General features: G+C 39.1%; 1 protein-coding gene across 1 annotated transcript in view; it reads right to left on the reverse strand.

The window, feature by feature from the left end:
- Positions 1 to 3625: 3625 nt before the first annotated feature.
- Positions 3626 to 15146, reverse strand: part of ttc12 (tetratricopeptide repeat domain 12) — a 29954-nt gene continuing 18433 nt past the window's right edge. Inside the window, exons 18-21 of the mRNA XM_086035771.1 lie at positions 7789 to 7890; positions 7272 to 7371; positions 6861 to 7089; positions 3626 to 5516 (exon numbers count right to left, since the gene is read on the reverse strand). Coding sequence (XP_085891897.1) covers positions 5447 to 5516; positions 6861 to 7089; positions 7272 to 7371; positions 7789 to 7890 — 501 coding nt within the window. The 3' untranslated portion in view covers positions 3626 to 5446. The remainder of the gene's footprint in view (positions 5517 to 6860; positions 7090 to 7271; positions 7372 to 7788; positions 7891 to 15146) is intronic.

Raw genomic sequence — 15146 nt, forward strand, 5'->3', positions numbered from 1 at the left:
GTGAAATCCAGATTTTACTGTTTCATGGTGGTCTAAGACACATAACCAATATTGTGTTTTGGCAACAATAAGAGTGCCAGATGATTATTCTGAAGGTTGTTTCCACTCTGTTGTTTCATTCATCATCATTGAAGCTACATTAAACAGGTCAATCTGGCTGGCCTCAATTAGTGTTTTTTTTTGGCTGCCAGTTTTCATTTTTGCCGACAAAAATTTCAATTCATCAGGTTTATTGCGTCTGCATTTGTTGTTATTATTCAAACTGATCTGCTCATTGTCTCATCAGTTATGCCTAACAAGGACCCAGCAAGGCCACTCACACATATTTAGATTGAAAATGTGTCCTTATTTTTTTTTTTCTCCGGTTAATCGTGTCTAATTACAGGTGCCAGGTAAATTGTCACCTTCAAGTAGCATGAGATTTGGATGTTGTGACATGTCACTGAGAGGGAATTGGTTTTTGCTTCAGGGCTCATCGATGCCATTAGAGCCTGTAGCCTACTGATTTCTGTTTATTACCATCAACAGGGGAATGTAGCACATTAAAGTGTTGGCAACAAATGAGCATCACTTACCTAAAGTCATGGACTGACGAACCTCAAGGGCAGCCTGTCCTTGGACTTTGGAAGACCTGGATGATGAGTCACGGTACTCACGTCTGTTAAGTCAAAGGATTCTTTGGAATAAAATAAACAAGTTGAATATTGCTTGAGGTCAGTGGCTCTTTGACATCAGATTTAAATAAAACACCCCTAATATAAGATGTGCCATTTCCCAGTGTGATCCGATCGTGAATACAATTACACTGTGAGAAGTATTTACTTTTGAGCGCTCTGTACCTGCAGTTGATTGCCACTGGGGAGGCAGTGGGTGACAAATTATGACTGATGGGTATTCAATACAAAGAACTGATTTGGTCGCACTAATGTGGGGAAATTGCTAGCTTCAAGCTTTCATGAACGCGTGACGTGCTAACTTTTAAGTGACTTGCCAGAGTGTTCCCGGGATCGTTACTGACATTAGTTTTTGTTTGTTTTGTTTTGCAAGTCAACGCATAAGTGAGCTGACATGAACCGCCAGGCCTGTGGGGAACTTTGACATTCGTCTATCTTGATGTGTTTGGGTTTAGATATCAGAGTACTGGTATGAAACAGCCTTTTGTCAGTTCTGCGGTGCCTTATCCAGATGAATGCTCCTTGGAGCAGTGGTTCAATTATTAAATCAAAGGGAGTCAGTAAGGAATACCACACCCTTTGTTTAAATTGACAGAATTAGTAGTGCAGGACACACACATCCTACCCCCTAGTTTGCCTGCAGTGTTTCGCCTTCATTTGCTGTAACTTGTGTTTCAACATCCAAAAGCACTCGACTTCCAAGTCCTTTTCTTTTACCTTCAAGTTTTCGTTGCATGTCATTGAGGTAGTTAGCAGAATTGTGTAAGAACAAAAGTTTTCACATCGCTTTGTGGAGTTGTAGGACATGGATCTAGAATTAAACAACTGAATTTTGGTGTGGATTTATTTATTTATCTGTATTTATTTATTCATTTATTTATTTATTGAACGACCATTACCCCACACCATTACCCACAATGCTTCTGTTTACATCCCGGATGACCCGGATGGTCACTACTGCTCATGTGCGCTGCAGACAAGGCAGGACATGAGAGCGGCTATGGTTAACGTGGCATTGCGAATCGATTCTTTTATTTTTATTTTTTTACATCGATGAATATTTTAAGCATTTATATCGATCTTGTATCGATTTTTCGATAAATCCTTACGTCCCTATCACCGAGTGAACACAAACTGAATCAGGAATAAGACTTTGTTTCAAAACCTATTTGGACCAGAGAAAGTGAACTATGTGTGTGGGAGCACCTTTTGTCTGTTCCACATATTCCAGTCCTGCCAGGTGTCTTACTATATGAAAGACTTCTATAACTCCAAAGCCAACATGGGTCCTTCTGGTCAGAAAATACTTTTTGACTGCAGTGCCCGATTCTCTTTACCATTCTCAACATGTATTGCTTTTGTCTTTGTTTAAAGTGGCTATAGTATCTCACTTGAGCCATTCACCAAACAAAAATGTATGTCTCCTGCACAATATTCTTCTCGTGACTTATCTCCCTCCCCACAATATATCTTCTCGTTCTTGAAGGGACTAGTGACATAAGCCCAATAATGAGGTTGGGGATTGTTCCAAACGCAAAAGGACTTGACCTCTTCCCATCTATAAGCTGGATCAAACTGAATTTGGTCAGGCTGCTTCCTTGCTTTAAATGCCGCGCGGTCATAGTGGAAGATGGATCACATGCAACCTAATTGGTACTCATTGTGTCTCTGTTTTAAAAGCCTCTTTTCATCATTGTTTAAAGATTGTTTGTCATCATTACCAACTGCAACTACAGCACATACACTCAGTCTGCACTTATATAGCATGTAGAGAAAGGCCTGACCAACCCGCGGCTCTTTGGCCGGTTTCATGTGGCTCCTGAAGCCCTTTCCAAAATTGAGCTAAGCTGGGCGCATTGCGCTGTCAACCCCATTCATTGTGTATGTGGTGAGGGGTGGCGAGCACGGAATGGTGTTAAGAGTTCCTTGCTATCGTCCTGGTCTTGTTTCGCTGCAAAATAATGAGCTGTTCTCCTTAAAATGTAATTTTGCTTGCCAATGTGGAATTTAAGCACGGCATTAACGGGTTCATGTCACAAAACAAACAAAAGCCAGCCGTGTACGCTCGGAGTGATAGTACTTTAATCTTCTGATTTAAAAAATTAGAATAATGTGAATTGAACAACATGTCTATTATGGACACTTTCAACGCATTCAGCGGTCTTGGGTCCCTATGTGTACAAATGAACGTTTGGACCGAGAGGTGGTTTTCACAGAGCTTTGTATTCCTCCTATGTGATGGACCAGTCCGCCTATCCAACTATTTCGTCTACTTTCATATTTTAGCTGTTAGCTGTTAACATAAGTATACTAAGTCCTGAAATAATCCTCAAAAGTTGGCAGATCATAATAGTCATTTCACAAAACTTCAACAAAACTCATTAGACTTTAGATCAATGCGCGTCAATATCTCTTGTCACCACAGATACCGGTGATAGCAAAGAGAAGGGTGTCGAACAAGAAATGGGACTTATTGCAGAGTTTACACACATCTCTGTCCTGACCATGAGGAATAGAATAAATTAAATATCGATTGCCTTTACAAATATGTTTACCAAGCCAGCTGATGTTAACAGCAAGTATACAAAGGCATAAAAGTTCATTACCAGACATGGGGGACTCGAGTCATACGACTTGACTCGAGTCAGACTCGAGTTGCTATTTCTAGGACTTGCTTGCCAAAAACATGGGAATGACTTGACTTCACTTGGCACTTGGTATCTAAGTGACTCGACTTGACTTCATTCAATCCCTCAATTAATAATGCATATTCTTAGTGTCTGTGCCTCAACACACTAAGAAAGTACAACACCATAAAGAATGCGTGAATGATTTGGTGTAATAATAATAATAATAATAACAATAATAATGACAATAATTCATTTTATTTAAAGGCACTTTTCAGGGCACTCAAGGTCACTATACAACATCATTAAAATCAGTACAATAAAATAACAGAACATAAAACATAAGTTAAAATAGCAAATGATATGGGCATCATTAAAGGGAGTAAGTAGTCCGGAATAGGTGTTTTAAAAGAGGGATAATGAGTCTGTGTTACAGAGGTCAGGTGGTAGTGAGTTCTAAAGACGAGGCCGACAGGGTGTAGCAATGCGACGGAGGTCCGAGAGATATGGAGGAGCAAGGTTGTTTATGGCGTTGAAGGTACAGATCAGTATTTTGTACTGAATGCTTTGTAAAAGAACTAACTTCAACCGCATCAAATCGCTTTTGCAGAAAGTCAAACCACACAAATGTCCATTTGGATAAATGGTGAGAAAGTAAAATAGAAAATTGACTCACTCCAACACCTCGAAAAGTCCCAGGTAAGGAAACACTTTAGTTGAAGCATTCAGTTTTGCAAGAAAAATTGACATATACCCGTAAGTCTGAAAGCTGTCTTATTTTAACTTTAGGAACACTGTGGTCGCGACTGCAAAATAATAAATCCTCCTGAAATTCTTGTTAACCACACAAATGAGAAGTGCAACAAAATGTTCTTTGATTTGCACTACACTCTAAAAACAGTTGGGTTAAAAATAACACAATTTGGGGTCAAAGATGGACAACAACTTGGGTCAATTTGACCCAACTTCCTTCGTTGTTTTTGCTCAAAACAACCCAAAAAATTGGTAGTTTTATGAAAAACAACCCCCCAAAAATGTGCTGTTTTGTACTTTTGTGAAAAACAACCCCCCAAAAATGGGCTGTTTTGTGCTTTTGTGAAAAACAACCCCCCTAAAAATTGGCTGTTTTGTAAAAAAACAATGCAAGAAAGTGGGTCAAATCGACCCAAAATTGTGTTATTTTTAACCCAACTGTTTTAAAGTGTAGGAAGCCTTTATTTATTAAAGAACAAAAGAAAAATGTACCAAGGGTGCAAGACAAATATTACACCTCAAAACTGTTGTGTAGAGCAATGTTTTTCAAATTGTGTGCCGTGGGAAATTATCTAATTTGTGTGCCTCTGCGGTCAAGTGCCTGGCAGCGTAATCATGTCTTTACTACGTTGTACTACTCACCTCATTCCACATTCAACACATTCATCTACTCTTTGCAATGTTGCTGTTGAGGGGAGGCAAACAATGTGAATATTTATCCGCAGAACAGTTTTCCAAAAACCTATGGGGTGTGCAAACATTATTCTTCCAGAGTTTCAGCTCTGACATTCACCCTGTGGGTTTGTTTAATATTTAAATAGTTCCTCCTTCATCTGACGCAATACGTTTGTAAAAAAAAAAAAAAAAATGTTCAAACTGTTTTTTAATCTGTTCATAATTAAATTGTCACTGTTAAACATACTTGTTTAATTTAATTACATTTTCAATTTTTTGCCACCATCTGCACCATTCAAACAGGCACAAAACATCCAAAAAATAGAACAATGTTAAAGGTAACCACAAACTATTATTATTTTTTCAAAATAAATATATTTATAGTCCCTTGAAACTATAGCAGCTGTAGGTGAGACATATTATTCCAACTATGTGTTACTGTAGGTTGGCGAGTATCATTCATTCATGTTGCCCGGCGGCTGAAAGATTTGGGACAAACGTCTTGCTGGATTCATGTTTCATATTTAGCATAATTAACATTACCGTCAGTGTGATTTGGGGATGTATTAATCACGTTAATATGGCAACGCTAACTGAACTGGCCCCACCGTCGCTGTATCCTGATGCTAATGAGTGATGCTACATTCCACATGGGCTTGAAAAACAAGGTCAGTCAAGAACACTGTTTCAAGTTCAAATATCTAGATTCTCACATCCTCATTTAATGAGCTTCATACACGAGTGCAGGATCTCAAAGCCGTGCAGCTCTCGAAGTTTGCTCACATGCCTGAAAAATAAAATGAAAATGGGGACTAGGTTTGTGCTTTTATGAATAAAGGTCAACATATTCTTTGGTCTTGAGGTAGCAAAAGCATTTAAAACAAAGAAACACTGTGAAGGCGATGACTTCCAGCATGCGCTTGACTTTGATTTTACGCAACATCAGGTCTAATTATTGAGGAAAATAATTGTATGAGGAGAGTTCTGCTGTGGACAAAATATAACAAGCAGACATGTTTCACTCTCTGATGCTTTGTTCTTTCTCTCCTACTCTCTTAAGTTACAGAATGGCACAAATTGAATCAAGGTCAACATCAGTGCCCACGCCGCTCACCACATTACCTTGAAGAAAACTAAATCAAAATGAAGTAATAAAATACAAATGTTTCAAAATGTATATACGCTGTATAGTTTCATTCATCTGTGTAGTGACGTGTCTTTGCCTGAAAGCGTATAACTCATTACCCGGTGTAATTTACGAGCAGAGCCAAATGGAGATATTAAGATCAATACAGACACCTATTGTTTATTGTCTGCAGAGCAATATCGAGACATACAGTTATGGAATGTATGGTTTCGTGCTGTCCGTACCACTGTGGGATGTTTACATGCTCCGATACAGTTGTCACTCTATAAGTGAGAATCACTGAGTAATTTACAACACTCTGATTCAATTCTTTTGTATGGTGAAAAAACGCACCCATAATACACCACAATTTCAACGGAATAGCGAAAAGAAAAACAATTACGACAATGAAGCACAACTGGACTTTTGTAGTGTTTACGACATATGACGAATTTCATCAGATGGCTGCAATATCAATATTGATGCTAGCGCACTGAGACTGTACCACGAAAGATTATATTTATTACTTATATTTCATAACTTATTTTTTGCTAAGGCTGCCATGATGCACATCATAAAATGCACCAGATGGACGAAAAAATCTTATCTGGGTCACTTGAGCTAATGTGCAATGAGAATGCAGCTGTAAGCCATTCAGGTATGACCAATGTCACCTCATTTTAGCACAGGGTTTGTGAAACTTTTGATCCAATTCCATTTGGTATTCAGTGAAATGTACAAAAGTAAAAATGCTAATAAGACAATTATTGATCTTCTCGCAATTTCTTGGCAAAGGGCATTTGGTTCGTTGTGTTCTTTATCATGAAGTCCATGTGACTGTTAAAGCAATTCATGGTTTATATTAGTCAACATGGGTGCTGGAGAGGAACGACATTTGTAATTTGGGTTTTGAGCGGAGGTTTTCTTGTCATTTAATGCTGCTTCAGAACTTTTTCTATCATACAATCAATAGCATGTGCTCTGTAAAGCAAGGTGAGGGCGCACCTGGGTTCAGATTGACACAGCTTCCCCAGTGCAATGGCTGCATTTTGCTGCACAGCTGTCCTCTTAGCGTCTCCGGCAGCATGGCGTAGCAGCTCAAGCACGATATCAGTGCCAAGCAGGTTGCTGGCAATACCCTTCAATTCGAGGCAATGGGCCAAACTCAGGGCAGCATTTCCTGACACCATCTCATCACAGCTGGAGCTCAGCAAACGACGAAGAACAGACAGGTCTGTGGCAAACGATAAACAAGAAGCAAATTGCAAGAGAATATGAGTGTTCCAATAAGTGAACAGTCGTGTGTGCATGCCATAAAGATCAACAGGCGTGCACATGTATTTTGCTTATTCGGTCAAGCCTAAAATGCCATTTGTGCTTGTGAAACGTAAAGGCATTCTGTCATTCATTGCTTACTTTTGTCAGACTTCACCAGCTCCTCCCGGGCCAACTGGCTGGCGGCCAAGCACACCGTCAGAATCTTTACAGCGTACTTAGTGGTAGCCAAGTCTGCTTGCTGGCATCCAGTCAAAAAAAAAAAAAATAAACACATTATTCGACAAATATACTGGGGAACATGTTTTTGAACTGAATAAAATTCTCCCAGAGGGTCCAAGAACACTAAAACAGGAAATAGTGGTCAGACTCCCTGATTTGAGCAAGTCAAGTCATATAAAAAAATCACTGCCTGTAATTAAACAAATAGAATTCAAGCATCCATTATTAATGACTGCAGTGATAGTTGTGTTTTACAGTAGCTGCCAAGACCAAGTTCAACCCTTTAAAGCGGATGTCAAGTCAAAAATGTGTTCCACAGTATTCAGTACTGTACTTACTATACATTGAAATTGGTTGTCTGTATTCAAAAACAGTATGTTCCATTTCAGGCATCAAGTCCCCTAAAGTGACTCTGGTTGTGTGTACAGTTAGGCACCTTGAGCTGTCGCTGCACCGTCATCACCACATCTCGCTGAACAACATAATTAACAGCCTCGGGGGACTGAGGGAGGACGGCGCTCAACACACCCATGGCTCTCTGGAGCAAAAAGAAGAACGTTATCAAAACAATGGACATTCAGACGAAAAGGTGAAAGGAACACAAAGCAAAGTGTAGCGTTTCAAACTGTGGAGTGTATCAAGGAACTACTGGGTTGGGTGGAAAACAAAGCTATCTGAGAGAGGGTGGAAAAAGCTATCTGAGAGAGAGAGAGAGAGAGAGAGAGAGAGAGAGAGAGAGAGAGAGAGAGAGAGAGAGAGAGAGAGAGAGAGAGAGAGAGCATTCAAAGAAAATGACCTCTCGCTCAGGAGGACTGACTCACAATAGAGATTGGTTGCAAATGGAGAACGGATACATGGTGCTAACTTTAGTACGTGGAATCAATAAGCATTAGAGACTGGCTTGAAGCAGTAGAGAAGCAAAAAGGCATTGTGTAGGTGGTGAGAGTTTCGTCTTGTGGCTGTAAAATGATAAAGGACAGGACAATGAATAGAGAAAATCATGTATTTAAGAAAGGACCCAGGATCTTGTTTTATTTGGGAGGCAATTTATAGATTATGGACCAACCACTGCTTCAGCATCTTAAAATTGCTTTTGTATCATGTGATTTAAAGATCAGGTTTTTTTTAAAGTTCTAACCTAGCCTTTCCCAAACTTTGTAATCCACAACCCCTTTTCCACACCTGGCACACAACTTTAACAACAAAACCAAAGTCAAAATAAAGCAGTATCAGAGCATAGTGCTTGGGACGTGCACACCGCAATAAGGTTTCAAAAGATCCCTAAAAGTTACACTCAAGCAGTTTTGGAAAATAATTTGGGTTTGAATTAAAAGGGGTTCAAAATGATTGAAAGTGAAAGTGGAATCCCATTATTTGGAGGAGATAGGAACCAGGGCCGACCCCTGTAAAGCAAAAATCCGTGCATTATTGAACTGCAGTGATTTTTTTTTTTTTAACTCAGAAACATTGTCATACTTCTCAACCAAATAATTAAGCCATTTTGCTCATATTTGAAATGTGTATTTTGGGGGGAAATACAAAAAAAAGTCTCAAGTTATTTGTTTGTGAAAATGGAACTTTAGAGGTTCCATTTTGTTCCATTTTTTTCACTTCACTGGAGCTGTAGAAAACCTGAAGCTTACTTGTAACCTAAGTCATTGCTCGCCACAGATGGATAATTCAGGTCCAGAAAGTAAAACCCTGCCCTAGTTTGTCTTGAGCCACAGGTGCTTCTAATCAACTACACTAATTTACCCGCCAGTTGAATGGAAGCACCTGTGGCTAAAGCCAAACTGTGGCAGGATTTTTACTTTCTGGACTTGGTTTTCCCATCTCTGTTGCTCGCAAGTCATGTGATGGCTTGTACCTCGAAAAACGTGTACGTTAGGGCACTCGTAACTCGAGGTACCACTGTAGATTTGGAGCAGCATGCGGCTCTTTCATCCTTATGTTGCAGCTCTGCGTGGCTTGGGAAAATATAAGTGTCCGATAAGTGTATGTTATTTGTCTCAAAAATGCGTGTATACACGTTTAGAGTGCATGCATGTATGTGCATATGTGTTAGGGTTGCCAACTCCCTGAAAAAAAAATAAGGGACACCTCATCGTCAGACCTGCCTTGCGTGACTTTTATTTTTTGTTTGTTTATTTATTTATTTATTTTTGTGGGTGAAACCATTTTTAACTATTTAATTAAACCCGAGTTGACGGCACGTCTGCCCTCACAGTGCAGAGGTCGTGGGTTTGAATCCGGCCCTGGCCTTCCTGTGTGGAGTGGGCATGTTCTTCTCGTGCCTGTGTGGGTTTTCTCCGGGTACTCCAGTTTCCTCCCACGTTCAAAAAACATGAATGGTAGGTTGATTGAATGCTCTAAATTGTCCCTAGGTATGATTGTGAGCGCGAATGGTTGTTTGTTCGTGTGTGCCCTGCGATTGGCTGTACGGGTGTACCCCGCCTGCTGCCCGTAGACAGCTGGAATGGGCTCCTTTTGGATAATGGATGGATGGATGAACACATTAAAAAGTTATTATCCAGAAATATACTTTAATACAAACTAAAAAATTTACTTATCAAAATAAATATCTCTCGAAGTTCTAGAAACCTTTCTACTTAAAACTGTATACATTAATATAAAACAATAAATAATAAGCAGAACATTGATAACTTATGAACAGCTCAATGCCACATTATGTGGAGACAGCCTATTTTTTCCATTTATATTTCTTCTGAGATCTTGCTGCAGCGAGGAGCGGTTTGTCTTTGACTACTGCAGAGTAAAATTATGAGCAAGACATGTCATGTCAAGCGTGAGCTCACCTTTAATCAGTTCATCAGAACATTTGTTTCGAGCATTTATCCACTTATTCTTCATAAAAGAGAAGAACAAGTTTTTACTGTATATATTTATGGTTAAAGTAGTATATCAACTGCCTGTAAAGTAAAAATTACGCAATTGATGGAGGGCCCTCTACAAGTAGACCTGTGTGGAGGCTTTCCCTCCGAGCCAGCAGAAGATCCTGCCTTTCCTCGGGTCACATCTGAGACCTCTCAACAGAACGCTTACACGGAGGTATTTTCTCAGAATTTGTTCTATTGTTGTTTTTTTCTTAGTTAATATGTTGTTAGAGTTTGAGTGGAAATGGGGTTACTTAAGCAATAGGTGTCAGTTATTCTTTAATGTTAAGTCACAAAGTAACACTTATGTTTGCTTCTTATAATGTGAAAGGTGTCCTTAATCCTATTAAGAGAAGGAAAATTCTTGGCAAAATGTCAAAAGATAGGGTAGACTATTCCTGCAAGAAACCCATTTAAATGATTCAGAACATTTGAAATTTAGAAGACAGGGACTTAATCAGGTGTTCTCAGCCTCCTACGAGAAAGGGCATAGAAGAGGGGTTGCTACTGTTATTTCGGCAAAGGTAATATTTGAGCTGGAGTCAGAAACTAAAGACAAGGAAGGGAGATATAATATGGTTGTGGGTAAAATGGAGGGCTCCAGGTGCATCATGGGGGTTCTATAGACACATTTTCGATTTAATGATAACTAAAGCCCAGGGATTGGTTATATGTGGTGGTGACTTTAATATGAGACTGAATTTCAAGACAGATGTGTCACGAACCTCACTATCAAACAATAGCCCAGTAGCTGATAAAGTGGGAAAGATGATAAAGGAGATTTGTGAGCATTTGTGATGTATGGAGAAAGCTCAACTCATCCGCCAGAGATTACACTTTCTACTCGGCGCCACATAACACTTTTTCTCGGATCGATTATTTTTTTAACTATTGTAAAGATATCGGCCTAGTGAGGACATGTAAAATTGGTGTAATGTATTTGTCAGATCATGGCCCGGTCTATTTGGATTTAAATATAAAAGATGATAAAGATCCTTTTGCATGGAGATTCAACTTGAATGCTCTTCGGGGAAAGATGAAAGAGGAAATCAAAGAGGAAATTGTGCTATATTTGTCCGAAAATGATAATGGGCAAGTATCCCCAACTATGGAGTGGAATGTAGGCAAGGCAGTTTTGAGAGGGAAAATTATTGCAAAATTGGCCTTACAAAAGAAGCTCAGACGGGAAAAATTGGAAATCCTAGAAAAAGCATTACATCAGTTAGAAAGCCAACATAAGAAAAATTGTCAATCGGATGTTGTTCAAGAAATTATGGAAATTAAAAGTCAGATAAAGCAGGTTTATGATATGGATGTTCAGAAAAAACGTACTTTCTTAAAACAGAGTTATTGTGAGGCGGGTAGCAAAGCGATGAGAAAATTAGCATATAAATTAAGGAAGCAACAAGCAGAGAGGGCGATACATAAAATTAAGGACCCAATTACCAAGTCAATGAAACATGACTTTAAAGATATCCAAAGTTGTTTTGAAAGATATTACAAGGATCTCTATTCTCAAAGGGCCCCAGAAGGTGGGGGAACACCTGATGCTTTGCTGGCGTCGCTAAATCTCTCCACGGTATCTGGAGACCAGAATGGAGTTGTAATGGCTGAGGTAATGGCAGCAGGCAGCCTCTCGACTAAAGTCGAACAAATGCCCGGGCGCAGATGATTACCCATCAGAGTGGTACAAGACTTATAGTGACATTTTATCTCCACCATTATTGAGAACTTTCAATTGGATCCTAGTGAATGGTGTGATCCCCCTTCCTGGCGAGAGGCAATCATGGCTCTGATACCAAAGGAGGGGAAAGATAAATCTGATTGTGCTAATTTCCGCCCAATTAGTTTTGAACCAAGATTATAAACTCTTTACATCAATTTTAGCAAGGCATCTGCAAATGACACATCCAAACATTATACAGTTAGACCAGACTGGTTTTATCAGGGAAAGGCAGACTTTGGATAATATCAGAAGAACTTTACATATAATTAATTATATAAAGATACATAATTTAGAGGCTGTTTTATTGGGGGTGGACGCTGAAAAGGCCTTTGACTCTTTCAATTGGTCCTTTTTACATAAGGTATTATGGAAAATTTCGTGAGAACTATACAGACGATATATGATAAACCATTGGCCAGAGTAAAGCTAAATGGTGGTTTAACGGATTCTTTTGGTTTAGAAAGGGGATGTCGACAGGGTTGCCCTACTTCCCCACTCTTATTTGCCATTTTTATAGAGCCCCTGAGTCAATGGATAAGGCAGAACGACAAGATAGTGGGGATCACTATTGCCCAGGAGGATCATAAGTTAGCCCTATTTGCAGATGATACATTAATATATCTGGCAAAGCCATCTACTTCTTTCCCCGAATTGCTTTCGACCCTGAGGGTATACGGAGGATTTTCAGGGTACAAATTTAACACCCACAAATCCCAGATATTAGCATTCAAGTACACTACTAGCCAATTGATAAGAGAAGCATTCAATGTGAACTGGGATTCGGAATCAATTAAATATTTAGGCATGAATATTCCAAAAGATTTGGACACAATTATATCTGAGAATTATGACCCTGTCCTTGCCCAAATTAAGTCTAGAATAGATGGGATCTTGTTCCATTTTTGGGATTATTGTAGAGAATGGAAGCAATTAAAATGAATGTGTTGCCTGGATTATTATATCTATTCCAAACTTTACCGGTTGACATACCCAAGGGTGCATTTCAAGAGTTGGATAAAATAATATCACATTTAAAAATAGGGCAACTCAGGTAAAGATTTTGATTAACATCTGCAATCCATCCTACAGCGCGAAGTGGAAAGATATTGAGTGTCGTGTGTCCAGTGATATTCAATTGCAGGCGATCATAGTGGATGCTGGTTTGATTAACTTAAAGCTGTTAATCCTTGGATAAAAAATTAAATCATGATGTGGTACAGAATAGTAAAGCAAGACAAAGATAAAAGCCCATATTTGCTCTTAAAATGGATTGGGTATGATTCAGATTTTTTACCAAATAGAATGGATGCAGGATTTAAAAATTGGGCTGGAAAAGGGTTAACGATATACAATGACCTTTTCGAGGGAGGCGTGCTGAGACAATTCCAAGATTTTAGAAACAAATTTGGATTGAGCAATCAAGACTTTTATGGATTTCTGCAACGTAGACATTATGTGCAGAGAAATTTATGTAAAGGTTGGGTCCAACAATTAGGCTTGGGCTTAATCAAGATATTCCTACTTAGCTACAAGTCTGACCCGGGATGGGGCAACATATCAAAAATATATAAGGAGTTGCAGGGTCTAGGAGGAGGGGATACAACATATATAATGAAGAAGTGGGATGGAGGGTAATATTGCAATTCAGGTGGAAGCATAGGAGAAAATATTGTCGCAGCAATGGAGGAGTACATCAACGCGCTCTTGGAGGGAATTTGGTACAAGAATGTGGTCAGGTTCTTCAGAGTTCCAGCTCAAAAGACTTCACAAGGAGGGACCACAGCATGCTTTAGATCCTGTGGTAACAGCAAAGCTTCGCATTTTCATGTGTTTTGGGAATGCCCGGTCATTTCCAAATATTGGGAGGAGACAAGGTTGATTATGGGGCGAATCCTGCGAGTAGTGGTTCCCCTGACTTTTGAGGCCCTGTGCTTGGGATTGAAACCTGTCTCGATCAATGGATTTGCTCAGACATACATCCATACATCTACAACAATGTATTAGCTTGCAAAAAAGCAATAACAAGAAGATGGTTGTCCCCCAATAGTCGAGGACTAGATTAAGGTGGTTGGGGAGATTTTTGAAATGGAGAAGCTGCCCTTTATTCTTAGATATGAATGTGAAAAATTTGAGACATTGTGACATTTCAATTCAGAGTAACCTATGGTATTGCTGGATTGGATAAATAAGGTACCCTTTTGTTGTTATTCCACTCAAATGTTCAGTTATTTTATTATTTTTTTGTTTGTTTGTTTTTGATGTGAGTTTTTTTTTTTTTTCATATTGTTCTGTGTTTAAGATATTGTATACGTGGATGTACAAGAAGTGTCACTTTTTCTTTTCTGAGGAACTGTGTTCTGATTTGCTGCTGGGAGTTGATGGTGCTCCATCTATATAGAGCTATATCCACATTGTTTTCATGCTTGTTCACTAGTGAAAAGTTTAATAAAAAAAAAAAATAATAAAATAAAATACATCATCGCTGTCGGATGAAAACCTCGGAAGTCCAAATCGTCACATTTTTTTTCACAAATTGATTCTAATGGTCCATCCCTACTTCGTCTGTAATTTTCATGCAATTCTGGCCAATTTAAAGCAGTGAAAATAGAAAACACTCAAATAAAGCACAATTTCATGGTCGCTCTTAACCAAAGTGTGCGCAACACAATGACGTGTCCTTCTGTCTGTGGAATGTGGAAGCCGTGTGGCATACTGGCCGCCCCATTTACCTTTGAGGTTTTTTTTTTTTTTGATGTCTCGCCTCACATCTGATGGACAAATCCATCAATTCAAGGGGTGTGTCTCAAAACATCTATCCATATTGTATTTCTTTTGTTATATTTTGAACAGTAAAATACTTGCAAAGGCAATGTAAAAAGGGCATCAGTAATTGCTTCTAAGGGGACAGTACTTGGTATTCATGTTTCAGGGATTTTAGCAAACCCAACAATGTGTTAAAAAAGGCATTGAGGGAAGATCAGACAATATAAAAAAAAAAGGAAGAGCAGACAATGTCAAAAAAAGGATGTTGACATGAGGCAGCAAGAAAAAAATAAGCCTGCCAGGCAGTTGGTGTGCAGTAAAAGTGAGTGACGAGACAGATGGGTGGAGGTGTAGGGCACTAAGGCATCTGCTTAGGTAGAGTGGAACTGCTGAAACAGCCATTAGCGAGCT

The sequence above is a fragment of the Filicampus tigris genome, chromosome 7, assembly GCF_054856515.1.
Source record: "Filicampus tigris isolate MCC_2025a chromosome 7, RoL_Ftig_1.0, whole genome shotgun sequence".
Lineage (NCBI taxonomy): Eukaryota > Metazoa > Chordata > Actinopteri > Syngnathiformes > Syngnathidae > Filicampus > Filicampus tigris.